General features: G+C 36.7%; 1 protein-coding gene across 3 annotated transcripts in view; it reads left to right on the top strand.

Annotated features, from left to right (window-relative positions):
• The window catches only part of LOC145662967 (suppressor of lurcher protein 1-like), a 392,235-nt gene that overhangs the window by 295,121 nt on the left and 81,119 nt on the right, over positions 1 to 15,995 (top strand). For all 3 annotated transcript variants that reach the window (XM_081729046.1, XM_081729047.1, XM_081729048.1), the window contains 2 exons: positions 12,615 to 12,771; positions 15,519 to 15,578. In XM_081729046.1, the coding sequence (XP_081585172.1) occupies positions 12,615 to 12,771; positions 15,519 to 15,578 (217 nt within the window). The remainder of the gene's footprint in view (positions 1 to 12,614; positions 12,772 to 15,518; positions 15,579 to 15,995) is intronic.

The following is a 15,995-nucleotide window of genomic DNA, read 5'->3' on the forward strand; positions in this document are numbered from 1 at the left end:
TATCTATGACGTCCCTCCATTTCCTAAAAAATAACAATGGGCAAAGATAGGCAACGGGGATGGCGTGACGTTATCCATCCCCCTACCTTTTCAGATCCACTTTTATCTATGCCTTCAATCAGTGGCGTATTTAGGGGGGGCTTCCGGGCTTAAGCCCCCCCCAAAATCTTACTTAGTATAGTAAAGTATACGAAATATCTTGCAGAATTTTCACATTTTCAGGCAACCCCCCCCCCGAAAGTTAACAAAGCCCTCCCCGAAACAAAATCGTAAATACGCCACTGCCTTCAATACTACATAGACGTAGTGGCTTTGTAGTATTGTACATCCCATCTACAAAGCTTGAACCCCTCCTAACAAAAATTTCTGTGTGTGTGCCTACAATATTGTTTATTAAGTTTTTTAATATGAAACAACAATGAATTATGAGGTTATATTCAAATCTTTCTGCCTCTGTTGTGAACTTAACAGTGTTTAGAGCTTTTTGCTGCAGAAAGCTAAAGAAGTAGTTACACGAAAACCATTGTGCTTATCTTCTCCCATAGCGGATATAAAAAAAGCTGATATTCTTCCCTGGTCGTTAGAGAGTAAATAGAAAAGAGCTTGAGAACATGGAAGAAAGAGAACGAATAGAGCGAGAGATATAAGAAGAGTAAAAATAAAACTTCACTTAGAAACCCTCTTATATCATTATAATGGGTTTCTACGGAGAAGTGGAAGTACTAGAATATAAGAGTAGAGGCCTACCATAAAAGAATATTATTTGTGAATATTTCCTCTTTATTTTCAACATATATGGGAAATTGGTTCTTTCTTGTAACAAGAGCTTCAGTTAGGTCAAAACGCTAGTGCGAGCTTCTAACATAAGCTCTGAAAACTTTGACAAGGATCATTTTATCTGTGTTTCCTTTACACACAAATAGCGGCGCAAATCAGTAGCACATGCTTTCTTTCGGAGTTATAGGCTGCCGAAAACATGAAAAAATTAAATATAAAGGTCCATAGTTCCAAAACTATGGGACTTAATGTAGTCGGGTCAAGACTTTATTTAGAGACTAGTACGTGCCCTATCCAAATATCCATGTCTCAAAATCCTGCGGTACTTACGCAACAATTTGCATAGAGGTAGTTGGTGAGTACTTGAAATTGTGTTAATAGCCAAACTCCCTCTTTAAAAATTGTTACGTGAGTGTCTTAGGAATCTGAAACACGTATTTTTGGATAGCCCATATATTAGTTCGTAAGTGAAGTCTTGACCTGACTACGGTAGGTCTCATAGTTTTGGAGCTATGGACCTTTAAAGTTTATTTTTTCATGTTTTCGGCAGCTTATAACTCCAAAAGTAAGCATTTGTGCACCCAGGTTGGTCTATACTTTTTGTGTTATCTTGGTATCAGGAATCACATCCTGGTTGTCGGTGTTGTTTTGAAACACCCAATATATATATAACATTAAGCGATGTTAAAATATTTATGAAGTTTAAAAAAACAATGCTGTGGAGGATCAGAGTTGTCCTCAACATAGAGAGGTGGGCAGATTTGAGGCTTATTCTGGGGAGGGGAAGGGAATGAGACTCATATTGCGGTAGATGAATCTGATTTCTGAGATGAACCTATTGTATATTATATAAGGAAATGTAGATGAAATAGTGGTACGTATCAGTCTTTAAAATCGATGCCGGAAACACATTCTGAAATCTGAATACATACATATTTATAATTGGTATGTTTCTACTTAGACATCCACAATGATCTTCACAATGTAGAAGAAAATCACATTTCAAATCGGATTATTGGGGGGGGGGGCAGTCCCTCTCAGTTCCAGCATTGGGGGACATATTCCCCTCATCACCCCCGGGAGTTGCGCCAGTGCACACAAACACAAATAGGTATACACTTAAGGATAAAGTTACTCATGAGACAAGGGTTACTCATGGAAAATAGAAATACAGCGGACTCTTTAATTTGAAGTTCAAGGTAACACGAAAAAAAGTTCGAATATACACTGCATATGTATATATAATTAAGTATCGAAAGTCAAGCAAACAAAGGTACTATATATATCTAGATATGCAGTAAATTTCACCTTTAACCCTGCATAACACCGTACAAAAAGGTAGGGTTAAAAATGTCCACTACGTAAATAATTTATTTTCTGTCCCAGAAAATAATGATGTATGTGGTAGTCATTTTTTTTAACCCTACCTTGGTGTGCGGTGTTACGCGTAACCTACGACTCCACTTTTAACATCACTCGGAAACCAGCAGGTCTTTCCCGTTTAAGTGTACACGTACACAGTAAAAAATGAGGTGTTGAAAGAACCACGAAATGACTACCACTTTAGCGTGTTACTTGTGTGTCAATTCAACACCAAGTTTTTTTTTTTTTTTTTTTTTTTTTGCAAGCTAGCAAGCGGCTAGCACCCTGTTAGAGGGTTACGCTCTCTTTTAGGGAAAGGAATTTTATGGAGAATGGGTATTGGATGTATGAAGGATGGTCTATGGGAAGGTAGATAAACTTATCTTTATTTAGTAATCTATAAATAAACATAGGCTTTTGCAGCCTTAACATTTGGGTTGGTAGACATACAAAATAATACAAAGATAACATATAATATACATAACATATAATGTAGGTAGTATGAGAAGAAAAACGTAAAACACATAGAAACAGGATGATAAATCAAGAAACAATGGTTTAGAGATAATGAGAGTTATTAGTCAGATGCAGAAGGAAATAATTTAAACACTAGACCAAAATAGTAGCGAATTGTATGACGATGGAGGTGAGAGATGAGATGAGGTGCAAAACACGCCACAACACATAGGAAATGTTAAATAGACAAATGATAGCATCTTCTTGCCTAGGGGCGGCTCTAGGCTATGATGTGGACAGGGGGAGCCCATATTAATGAGAGGAGAATCACTGTGCAGTAGATGGAGTTATGAATGGGTGATGAAAATGAGTATGAAAATCATCGAGGAGGTTTAATACTGGGTGATTCGGTGGTAGTGTGTAACAATACAGGGTGAATAATAATGATAGTGGCCTATGCATATATCGAGAAGGCGTGGGATGAACTGCTAAATGGTGCATGGCATCTATAAGAAGAGGATGATGATCGTGGTAACGTTTAGTAAGATAAGTAAGTCTGAGTTTTTCGATATGGTACTGCAATGTAGGGAATGTGATAAGACTGTAAAGATGTTGGGTAGGGCTAAGTAATTTGATTCTATGTGCAATTCGGAAGGCATGACGTTCAAGTATTAGGAGTTTGTGGTAAAAACTGGTTGGGGCAGATACCCAGGCTGTGTGGCCGTGTGTGAGAGTTGGGCGGAGAAATGCTTTATAAGTAGTGAGAACAGTGGCTGGTTTTAAACCCCAAGTAATGCCAGTTAAACGTTTTAGTAAATTTAAACGATTGTATGCTTTACAAGTAATTGATGCCAGATGCTGCTTCCAATTTAGATGTCGATCGAATGTTACACCTAGATATGTTGCTGTCTTACTGGTTTGTATGGGAATCTGGTCAACCTGAATGTTTAGTCTATTTGGGTTGCGGCGAATTCTAGTTGACTTTTTGGGTGGTAGAAATACGACCGCTTGTGTTTTTAAAGCGTTAATGTGAAGATGCCACTTCGTGCACCAGAGACAGAAATTGTCTATAGCTGTCTGTAGAAACGTATTAATTTGTTGCATGGTATTACCCAGTGCAAGAAAGGCAGTATCGTCAGCGTATTGAAATATGTGCACTTTGTCCGGAAGTGGAGGCATGTCGGTGACAAACACAAGGTACAGAAGTGGAGATAATGCCGAACCTTGTGGAACACCAGAGAGGAGAAAAATGGGATGAGATAACTTATTGTTGATAGAAACATATGCAAGTCGGCCAGTCAGAAAATTGTAAATGATTCGAATATAAACGATAGGAATATGGAGGCGAATAAGTTTGTAAATGAGACCTAGATGCCAGACCTTGTCAAATGCTTTTTCTAAATCGAAGAAAACGAGACAAGACGGTTTGATAGAATTATAATGATTAGTGATCAAACTAGACAGACGTAGCAGTTGATCATCGATGGAGAAAGCAGGTCGGAATCCGGCTTGATAAATAGGAAGTATGTGGTGTTCGGCGAGATATTGATGAAGGCGTTTGACCAAGATTCGTTCCAGGATTTTACTGAATGTGGATATGAACTGTATGGGACAATATGAGGAAACATCGTCCAATGGCTTGTTTGGCTTTGGAAACATCAGGGTTTTCGACATTTTCCAGGTGGTTGGGTAATACCCAGTGCGAAGAATAAAAGTGTAAATCGTAGCTAGAAGTGTTAGTAAGGAGAGAGGACTTTCCTTGATATGGCGATACGTGATGTTGTCAAAGCCAGGTGCAGAATTATGTTTCCGGGTAACTACGTCAACACCAAGCAATCGCCTTCAGAGCATATCAGAAATACCTCCTTACTGGCTGTGAGTGTTTGCATTATTTTTTATTGCTTGGTATAAGCAAAGCTTTGCGAAATATATTTTGCATTTATGGCAAGTAACTAATAACATTCTATGTTTTCTGTAATCAGTCATAATAATATTGTTGTAAACCTGTGATTCATCTGACAACAGTTACAAAGATAGCAGTGCTTCCATCTATTTTATTTATGTTATTCTTGTGTCTTAGCACTTGTGAACAGAAGGTAGGAGAACTGTTGCCTGTGTAACTGTTGCCAGACGATTCACAGATTTACAATATTATTTTGACCGATTATAGAAAACATAGAACATTATTCGTTACTTCGCGTAAGTGCCAAATATATTTCGCAAAGCTATGCTCGTGCTAAACGATAAATATCAATGCAAATTCTCTCAGGTAGTAACGACTTGTTTCTAATATGCTCGGAAGGCGATGTGCTTGGTGCTGAATTAACACACAAGTAACACACTAAAGTGGTAGTCATTTTGTGTTGTTTCAACACCTCATTTTTTTTTTACCTTTTAGCGACACCTAGTATCAGAATCTTCAAATTTAACTGGAAATAACCTATTATATTTTATGGTAACACGTTACACCAAGGGAGGGTACTTCATATCAACCACGAAAACTTTTTTTTTAAAAAAAGGTTATTTTCTATAAATTAAAAACATTGAAAGACAGAAAATAAAATCTACATTATTTTTGACATAAAACCTGAGTTATGACATGATACTAAAGAAAACATCCATAAAAATTCTTATCCTAATAAAAGTGTGAACAATTTTTTAACCCACCTTAGTTTACGTAGGATTATAGGTGAACAAATACTGCAAACAAAGAAACGACATTTTCGTGCATATAAATTAAGCCAGACGTAATGACAATCACATTTAAGTACAGTAATACCCACTGAATTAACACAGAAAGTCAATACACGAGCAACTTCCATAACTACTGTATTTGTTCTTACTTGTCGTGTCCGTGGATTTTCTTAAGGTACTTTCATTTCCTCCCTGATCCTCGTTCCACCAATTATCCCATAATCCACCATAATCACGCCTGAATCATTCCTCTCCCTAAAACTTAAGGGCATAATCATGAGACGTTAAACTGAAAGGTTTCATTTCAATTGATTCTCACCTAAGGACCGACGTCATTCCTTGCGAGACTTCGGAGAAGTTTGCGTACCGTAACGCTAGGCAAAATAATAATAATAATAATAATAATAATAATAATAATAATAATAATAATAAAAATACAACTTATCCCAATTATTGCAAACTATAATGCACATTTTGTTTGCTTTGACGCAAACCATTATGGATTGATTTGATTTAATTTTCAGTATAGCATCATTTTCAATATCAAGGCTATATGAGCTGTGGATATACAGCTTGACGTAAAATCCAACTCATACGAGCTCCCGCAGAAAATCGAACCCAAGTATACTACGCGAAAAATACATATGAGTTGAATGAGAACCTCTTAGAGGGAACTCTCAAACCGTTCCGAAGTAAAGCCCACAGTCAATATCTTCTATTTCATTTTCTGAGAGAAATGCTTTGGTTGACGTTCATCGAATCCTATTAACTTTTTATCCATTTCGATTTTTGGATCACCCTGCCATTTCAAACGATCTGTGATCCAGACAAAATAGTTGAGTTGATTTTAGTTTAGCGTCCCTTTCAGCAGCGAGGCTATATGAGACGTGGACCTACTGATTAACGTGGAATCCGAACCACATGAGCTCCCGCCGGGAATCGAACCCGGGTCTCCCACGCCAAAGGCGCGTACGCTAACCGCTTAGCCACGGAGGAGCTCCCAGACAAAATAGATTCACACACACAGTTACTCTAGTCGTGTTGTCTGACAATCTTTCAACTACTACGACATACCCACTACGGACATTATCATCATTTTGTCCTATGCGGTGGCCGGTATACTGGGACTTTCAAACTAAGATCAGCATCTTCTCTATAGTAGTGGTGTTCAAGCACCGATCTGTGGATGATTTATTATTTTCCCAGATCTCATTAGCAAGTAGTCTCATTAGCAAGGTATCATATTAATTGCGTGAAGCTCGCTTGTTTCAATGAACAAACAAATAACACAATATTAATAGTTATTTGAAATGCAAACCTTGATGTGCTCATCTCAAAAATAGAAACAAGTAAATAAATAGAAATAAATGATCTCTTTCCAAACTTTATTGCAACACCATAGCACTCCACCATATTTCATCGTAAGATAGTGAAATTGTGTAAGTGTAGTCTGTCGGTCACTTCCAAAACCGGGGGTAAGGTAGCTCAGTGGTAGAGCGCTTCCCTTTGGTGCGTGGAATCTCCGATTCGATCCCCAGTCAAATAAGTTTGTTGTTAAAATCGTGTCCGCAGGTTTTCTCGGGATACTCCGTTTCCTCCCACTTTCTCATTCCATCAATTCTTTCATCAATCATCATTCTCTTGTTTCAACCATCGTCTCCCTAAGCTTAAAGGACATAATAGTGGGACGTTAAGGGTCTTCACTACATCGAAATTAAATTACCGCTAATTTTAAAGTTTTTCTGTAATATCTTCAAAACAAATAAAAATATTCCAAAAGACAGAAACGTGGTGAACTAGACAATACGGTTTTGCATGTGATACTTTTACTACAATTCACCTATCTGCTTTTGGTATGCCACTGTTTACAGAATCCTCAATCTATTTACTAAATCTATTTACAGTTGCAAATCGAAAGCAGATAGATGAGTTGTGATAATGGTATCAGATGCAAAATCGTATTGTCTAGTTCACTAAGTTTCTGCTTTTCGAATATTTTTATTTGTTTTAAAGATATTACAGAAAAAAACTCTAAGATTAGCGGTAGTTTAATTTCGCTGTAGTGAAGACCCTTAAACTTAAATATTTCATTTCATTTGCTTCGAAAACCACTGTTGAGAATTGGAAAATCAGCTTTCATCGCAGAATGAAGCATAGCTCAGGAAAAGGATCCTTGCCAAGGGAATATCTGGATAACTAACTCTTTCACGGAAGACGTAAAATGCAGCAGCCTCCCTCTTCACTAGAAGAAAACTTTAGCTAAACTTGTTTTCTAATGTAAGTTTGAACTCGCTATTTAAAATAAGATCAATAAATCAGCTTTGATTACTTGTAAGTGAAGAATATCGTGATTTCAACACAAAAGTTAAGTTAGTAATTTTGTTTTAATTACGTATTTATGTAAAACAACTTTTTCTATTATCACTGTAATTAAGACAAGATAAGAACCGACTGAACGTTGATGTCACTCTATGTTTAATCCTCAACATTTCTCCCTGTCTTTTGGAAATCCACGAGTGTAAGAAGGTTCAAAACCACTGCTCTGCAGAAATAAATTTTGTGATAAAGTCATAGAGAAGATTATATTTCCTTTTACCATTCAGCACGTTGATCCAACTTCCGTTGTTCTTGACTTCTGCAGTTGAGAAGCTAAATAGCAAACCTATACTAACATGATAATGGAGACAGAACATATACAGCTCCTTGACTTCATTGAGAGTCTCCTCAACAGATGTATCAGCTCACATAGTTGGTCAGTCTAAGACTTGAGTCTGGCGATCGCAAGATCAGTCTGTCGCAAATTTGAATCTAGCTCAGGGCATAGGTGTCTTTTCTCCAACGATGTATCCTCGTTACTTCTTTGTTCTTCACTTCATTTTTACTTCATACGCGTTCAACAAAACTCACCCGAACTGAACCCAACTTGGCATGTTCGTAGGCCGTGACCAACTGGACAGTCTTGTGGAAAGCTATGGCCTACAGAACTTTAGTTTGGAAGTCATACGTAAAATAAAAAGAGCAGTGACATGCATACAACAACACATGAAGGAGTTTCGTTTGTATGGTGTGATATTTTTTTCAATTCATACTGAAACCGGAAGCTGTAGTCGATTTCTACCGCTTTCGGTTTTAATAGAAAGATTAGACTGAAGATGGAGTCTATTCTTGGGACGCTTAATAAATTGCAGAATATCCCTTCTCAGTATCTACTACTAGTTTTATCGTATAACGATAACGTTAAATCCGGAAGTGGTTGATTTCCGATTTGAATATTGGGTTAAGAAACATGATGATATCTAGTCTTAGAATGCTAAATCGATTTCATTGGAATTCTTCTTGTTATCGTTTCTGCTCCATTAGTAGAGCAATATTGAAACCGAAAGTTGAACTGAATTTCTATCATTTTTTTGGTGTTAGTAAAACTTTCAAGATAAAGGTGAAATATATTCTTGAGACTCGTAATTGATTGCAGAAACCCACTTCTTGCTGTTTATTACTGTTTTTAGTTTATAATCAGGGGAGCCCACAAGGAGGGGCTATGACGCAAACTGCGTCATTGAAATATTTGGGGGGGGGTTAAAATCTATATAAATATGTTTGAGAGGGTGTAAAAATTAATCGAAAATATTTTTTTCATGGAAGAACACCTACGGATAGACAATTGAGGGGGGTGCGTCATGGATGTGAGGGCAGGTGGGCACCACTGCTATAATGATCAACGTTAAAACCGGAAATGGTTGATATCTACCAATTACGATTTGAATGTCTTCACCAACGTATTTAATTCTTAACTTTGACTTTGTACATCCTGGCCAAAATTGATGGTGATGCATCAAATAGTTCCTGAGATTTTTGTTTTCCGGACAGTTAGACAGGGTAAGTATATAAAGGAGTTTTGGTAAGCATCCAACTGAAGGATTTTTTTATGACGATACGTAACTGTTACTAGTATCTCAAATAGAAAGCCGTAGAATGTTACTCAAAAATACATAGAATTAAATCTCAACTGATACATGACTATTATCACACAAGTAAGGCTGGAAACCATACTCTTAAGAGCTTCACAATAATGCGATGTATATTAAGATAAAGAGATTGAACATTTTAGTAGTATCGTTCTTGTTCATTGCTGTTTGCGCTATCCTAGAAACATCAACTGTCTCCTATTCCTTACTAGCAGCGTCATTTGCGCCTTTAGGAGATATATTTTAGTCAATAATACGAGGGTAGGTTGATAAGTTCTCAGCCTCACCAAGAAAACAAGTAGATTGGAAGCGAAGCTTGGTGTTTTTATTCAACATATTCCCCTTGTAGTGCAATGAACTTTTCACATCGCTGCTGCAGTGCTTGCAGGCTAGACAAATAGAAGTCGGATGAATGCTCTGCAAACCAGACCTCTGTTTGAGAAGTGACGACATTGGCGCCATTGAAATGCGTTCCCTTCAAAAACATTTCCAATTTAGGAAAGAGATTAAAGTCTGATGGAGCCAAATCAGGCGAATAAGGTGGATGTTCCTGTATTTGAAACCGTAGGTCCTCCAATTTTTGCAATGTCAGACGTGCCTTGTGTGAGGGCGCATTGTACTGGAGGAAGATTACCCCTTTGGACAGCTTTCCACGTCTCTTCTCATTTAGTGCTGCTTTCAGTTTGTCCAGGAAAGATGTATAATAAGTTGCATTGATGGTTTCACCCGATTTCAGATAATCCAGCAATAGAATTACTTCACAATCCCAGAAGACCGTAGCAAGGACCTTAGCAGAGGAGCACTGTGTCCTATCCTTCTTCGGACGTGGAAAACCGCTGTGGCGCCATTCCGTTGATTGCTGTTTCATCTTAGGATTGTAGAAATATAACCAGGTTTCGTCCATAGTTACCAACCGTTGCAAAAAATGGCCTTATCCGCTTGAAATTGTTACAGAACTGTCTTACTTGCCTCCACCCGTTCACGCGTCTGATCTGCGTTCAAAAGTTTGGGAATCCATCTTGCCGCGACCTTTCTCATACCCAAGTCTTCATGCATAGCTTTCCACAGCCGTTCATGACTAATGTCCCATGTGTCCTCTATCTGTTTGAGCGGGATTCGGCGATTGGCGAGAATCATCCGGTGAATGGCGTCAATCATCTCGGGGGAGGTCGTTGAAATTGGTCTGCCACACCTTGGATCATCCTTCAGACCAAACTGCCCACGTTTGAAGTTCGCTGTCCATTTCTTCGCAGTGGCATACGATGGTGCCTTGTCCCCAATGTCGTGACAAGGTCGTTGTGGATCTCCTTCGGCGAAAGTATCTTTAGGAAGAGGTACTTTGGGATGCATTGTGTTCAAATTTACTAATTTCTGGGACTTGGGGAGACATTTTCACTTGAGGTCTAAAGAAACAAATTTAAAATTGGTTTAGTTAAACCAAATTTTGCACAGTAGCTTCACAAATTATAAGCCTCATAAACGTATATAACTTTTATATCTAGCTGAGTTTGAACCTGGGTAGGCTGAGAACTTATCAACCTACCCTCGTATGATAATTTACTAATGAAAAACATGAAAATCAGCGTATATGGGAGACTCTTGCTACCCGAAGCAAAACCTGCAATGACGCTACTGTTCCTTATGGTAGCATACGAAGCTTTCTTGTCTCAAAAAGTTGTGATTTTGTTTACCTGTTTAAAGTTTAGTTTCCCTTTTTCTCACGGAGGGTACATGAGACATGGACCTGAATTTTTAGATAGAGTCTGATCTACTGTAATGCGTTCAATGCTCTTCCACCGGGAGCGGATTCCGGGATCACGTACGCTTGACATTAGGATAGCGGAAAGTCGACAAATTGTCAAAAGTAATGTCTCGGAAAGTGTATGTTTCTATTGGAAGAGCTTTTTCTCGTCTTGGAAAGTGTGTTTCTATTGGAAGAGCTCTTTCTCGTCTCGGAAAGTATGTGTTTTAATTGAAAATGATCTGTCTCAACTTTATCTTCCCATGGAAACTCTGTCTCATCTCTTGGTGAAACACTCACAAGTGAATATGCAATTTAGAGTATAGAAGAAATAAAAGGACAAAATTATTCAACGTTGTATTGGTACTGCGTTATGAGCTAAATCTTAAACCGCATATAATGATCTATTATTTCTTAAGTTATAATTTCGTTTCACAACTATTCATAGAATTTGGTCAGCGCAGTGCTGACAATGCTGATTCATGTTATACAGTATCTTAGACTTGAGCTTGAACTACGTTCAATTTAATCAATGAATCCAAATCAATTACAGAGCATTATATTTAAATATCATATTTTCATTTCGAGTACTGAATGTATTAAATTAATTTATAATGTTCAGAAGATCATGGAAGTGGAAAAGAAATAAAGTGTTCGTCCCTTATGCTAAGGATCACAGGTTGTATTTTAGACAGTGAGAGTTTGTGGAGAACAATTTTGTGCCTGTAGATCTTGAGTTCTCCTATCTCCGACTTTCTGATTCCATAAATGTATTTATTTTCGTTCATTTACGCTGAAAGGCATGGCAGAGTGGTCTGAGGAGGTCGGTCGATGATGAATCGCTGTGTCTATCATGGTGGGTTCAAGTCTTACCCAGAGCATAAGTGTGTTTAATTGTCCTTGAAGTTTGTTTCTGTAGCTCTGCCGTATTGTTTTAGGTAAGCAAGGAAGCATGAGTAAAATGAGTTGTTGTTATGAACGACAAATCAGGGAAAATCGAGAGAAATTGAATATCTTAGTGTAAACTAAAGGAAATGTATGATTAATGAAATTAAATGAAATAGTTGGTGGAAACGTCTGAGAGGAAACGTTAGAACCTAAATAAAACTCATCGACACGGTACTGTCCACCATTCCAAACTCGTTTGGTTTTAAGATCGAACAAAGGTCCTCACACACCAGAAGTAAGTACTATACAACTGAGCCACCGTCCCCAAGGAAAACTGTTCAGTAGTAGGAAGTACGTTATGATACTGGAGTAGTGTTCAATATCAGGAAGTATATTCTGATACTGAAATATTTTTCACTATCAGGCAGTACGTTTTCTGTCTGATTATTTGTAAAGGAAAGTGGTTCAGTCTTCTAGGGCTCATTACTGATATGCAGGATCATAGATTCTATCGGAGCTTCATGTGGGCAATATCGTACTCATGGGTTTTCTCGGAGTGGATTCGTTTTCTTTCACTTTTATATTTCACCAAATCATTGCTATATTGCTATATCAATATTCATTTATATATCATCCATTTCCTGTAGCTTAAAGACATAACCATAGAACCCTAACTAAATATTTAATTTCATTTCAGGATTATAATGCATTTATTGTCTTCCGTTTTACAGAATCTTTCCAAACGGATGGAGAGAAAATATCGGGATCAATGTGTGATTATCAGTTTTTCAACGTTAACGAATCAACATCTTTTGGTAGATTCTATTCACCTCGATACCCTTCTAGTTATCCCGAAAACATCAAATGTGCCTACAAATTCCACGCTCGGTGAGTAATTATGTAAGATTATCCCACGAATAGTTTCTTCCTGGTAAAATAATCGAGTTATGTGACGATTAGCACTAAAACACGAAGTAGTAAAATTACAATATACATGTATAGAGTGTGTTCATGAACTCAGTAACTCAGAATTTAGGAGATGGTTCCTTATATCAAATAAAAAAGTTTTGATAAATGTGGGTCGGCGAATGCATTCTTTCAGAGTTATAGACCGCTCGCAAGCGGTTCAAGAAATTAAAAAAAAATGTATAAGCTCTATATGAATATCCATGTTTCGCAACGCCCTGGTACTGGCATAACGAATTGTATACAGTAAGTAGGGTACGGGGATATACTTTTGAGCGCTAATTGAGCCCTCGTTGCGCGGGTAAAACAGGATTGTGAAACATTAATATTTAACTAGAGCGCAATCAAGTGTGTGCGTTATTTCTTGAACCACTTCCGAGAAGTTATATCATTTTGAAACATGGTCGTTTCAAGACGTTATGTTTAGCATGTTTAATTGTTTGTAACTCTCAAAGGTGACGGTTTTCCGATCCATGTATATTAGAACTCTTATTTTTATACTTATTTCAAGTGTTAGACAACACCGTGTTTTGGATTCTCGTGAGGGTGCTGTTATGAGAGGTTATATTCATACACACCTTCGGGAGGGCAATACAGTTAGAAGAGGCAACAAATTGCAAGGATCCTTTCAGTGTAGGAAACAATTAGACACAATTATAACAGTAGAAACTACAATAGATCTGAGAAGATAGTCCGTGAGCGGAACGAAGTTTTAGGAAGTTCAGGAGTAAATATTTAGAACTTATAGGAAGGAATAATAGTCTGATGTTCTGGGGAACGGAATGCCAAAAATGGATATTTTGCTTGATGAAGAAAAAGCCAAAATGCGTTGTGAGAGATGAGAAGTAAGCAGAAGTAGGTACCATTCCAATAAAGTTTGCTAGAAATATGGTGAAAAAGGTGAGAAAGAGCCGTTCCATCTCTCTATTAAGAAACTGACTAAGAAAGATCCTGAAGACTACAGAACCATTAGGATCATATAGAAGAATTTAATCTTCAAACACTGAACTACTTGCATGACAAGAAAGAAAAATAATAATAGGAAGTTTAAGGTTGACAGTTGGGTTTGAAGAACTAAGTAGGCAGAAGATGATATTGGGTCATGTAAAGTAATAGATGAATGTTTTTTAGAAAAAAGTAAAGGAAATAAATCGGTATGGTATTCATTCATCTAGAAAAGACTTTTGATCAAATGAACCGGAAAATTTTGATACGAGTTTCACAGACGTTTCCGTAGGAAGGGAAAGATCACAGACCTATCTTAAATTTACATGCGAATCAATAAATAAGAATTAAGTGTATGGTCAGAAAATTCTATTTCAAAGTTTAGTTCCAGTGATCTCAGGGACGAAAGTAGACGTAATATATGTTTACGAATAGTAAATTGCATGACTCTAGTTGCGGAATCTGAAATGAAAATCAACTGTATCATGTGGAAACATTGTGAAAAATATGGGATGAAAAAAGTTAGAAAGAAACGAAAAGGGTTATAATAACTATAGGAAGAGACAAAGTAGAACAGATGTTAATAGTTCGATACCTAGGTAGTATTACTACTCATAATTTGAAATACTAACGAAAAATAAAAGAATCAAGGATAGGAATGAAGAAATAACAATTTAAGAAGACGATAAGTATATCTTAAACAAAAATCAGAATCTAACCGAATCAATCTGGGCTCGCTCACTTTCAGCAGTCGATTATTGCCTTCATTGACACAGTACAGCAAATATATTCTTGAAATTGAGAGGAGGGTATGTGGGACAACCAGTCAGCTCTTTCCTTTCACTTTTACAGGTAAGAACAGAAGTAAAAATAAAATGGAAGGGAGGAGCTGACTGGAGTTACAGATAAATTATTTCAACTTCAAGAATTTATCTGATGTAGTCCCTGATAGTAAAATACAGCATTTGCATACTGTGTCTGATGAAGGCAATAACAAATTTTCGAAACCATAACACACGTAATTAATATATAGGCCATATTAATTTGCTAGACCATATTTTGATTTTCATTGTAAAGTCATATGAGATCATTCCAGACCTAGAACGAAAGATATACCGAAATAAAAATGTTTATTGTTCTTTGAACAAAGAGTTAAAGAAATGACTCGTCAAGTTTTTCGTGTGGAGGTTGTGGTAGAATAGGCAAAAGCACGAACTCTATTTAAAAACTATGAAAAGCTTAAATGTGAGAGTAAATAGATTTCAGATTAACAGTTTAAGTGTCCTGACAACAGTATCATAATTCTTATGGTAGTTTTTCTACACTCAACAACTAAAATGAATACTACCTTATAATGTCTTCCTTTGTCAATAATTTTGAAATTGAGTAATATTAAGTATACTTCTGAAATTAGTTATAGCATTATGCAAATTACAGTACACACTACTTAAATCAGCTTAATCTCTTGGAAGTTTTTCAGTAAAGAAATAATATACATGGCTGTCAGATATAGTATATACGGTACTAACTTTTCAATGTAAAGCTTTACCATGAAAAGATCATAGAAACTCTACTTTCTTGTAGTTTCGATTTTATTCATGCTAATAATATAGACGTGCGAGATATTAATGCAATTGTTCTTTCGATTTGTCTTAGTTAATATTTACTTTTTGTAATTTGTGCAACAAAAATATACATAGTTTAAAATTATATTTCTATTCCAGTTACCGAGAAAGAATCCGAATAGTTTTTGAAGAAGTGACCTTACAAAAAGGAGATTTAAGGTAACTTATATTAATTACAACAACATTCCAGTAGCTACATTAGTTATAAGTAAATGGTGCTATCATGGTCAATACGTTGCATTTCCTTCTTCCGTTTCTACAATTTGTCCCCAATATTGAGTTTATTTTAAGATAGCTATATGTTCTTGTTTATCCTAGCAAATATCGTGCTTGAGCGTGCAGCAACAAGAGAAAGAAATAAGTGTGATATGACTTCAGTTTCAAGTGTATATATATATAATCGTGTCTGGTAAAGAGAGCCCCCTCTCTCCTCCTTTCTTCTCTTCCATACTAAAATCGTGGGAGCTAACAACGTGAGCGCAATTCTAATTTCAAACTACACATATATTAGTATCGATAAAATGAAGAAATAAAACCGAGACGAAACAAGATTCATAAGTTAATATAGGGAGAAAC

Source organism: Thermobia domestica, chromosome 10 (genome assembly GCF_964235325.1).
Source record: "Thermobia domestica chromosome 10, izTheDome1.hap1.1, whole genome shotgun sequence".
NCBI lineage: Eukaryota > Metazoa > Arthropoda > Insecta > Zygentoma > Lepismatidae > Thermobia > Thermobia domestica.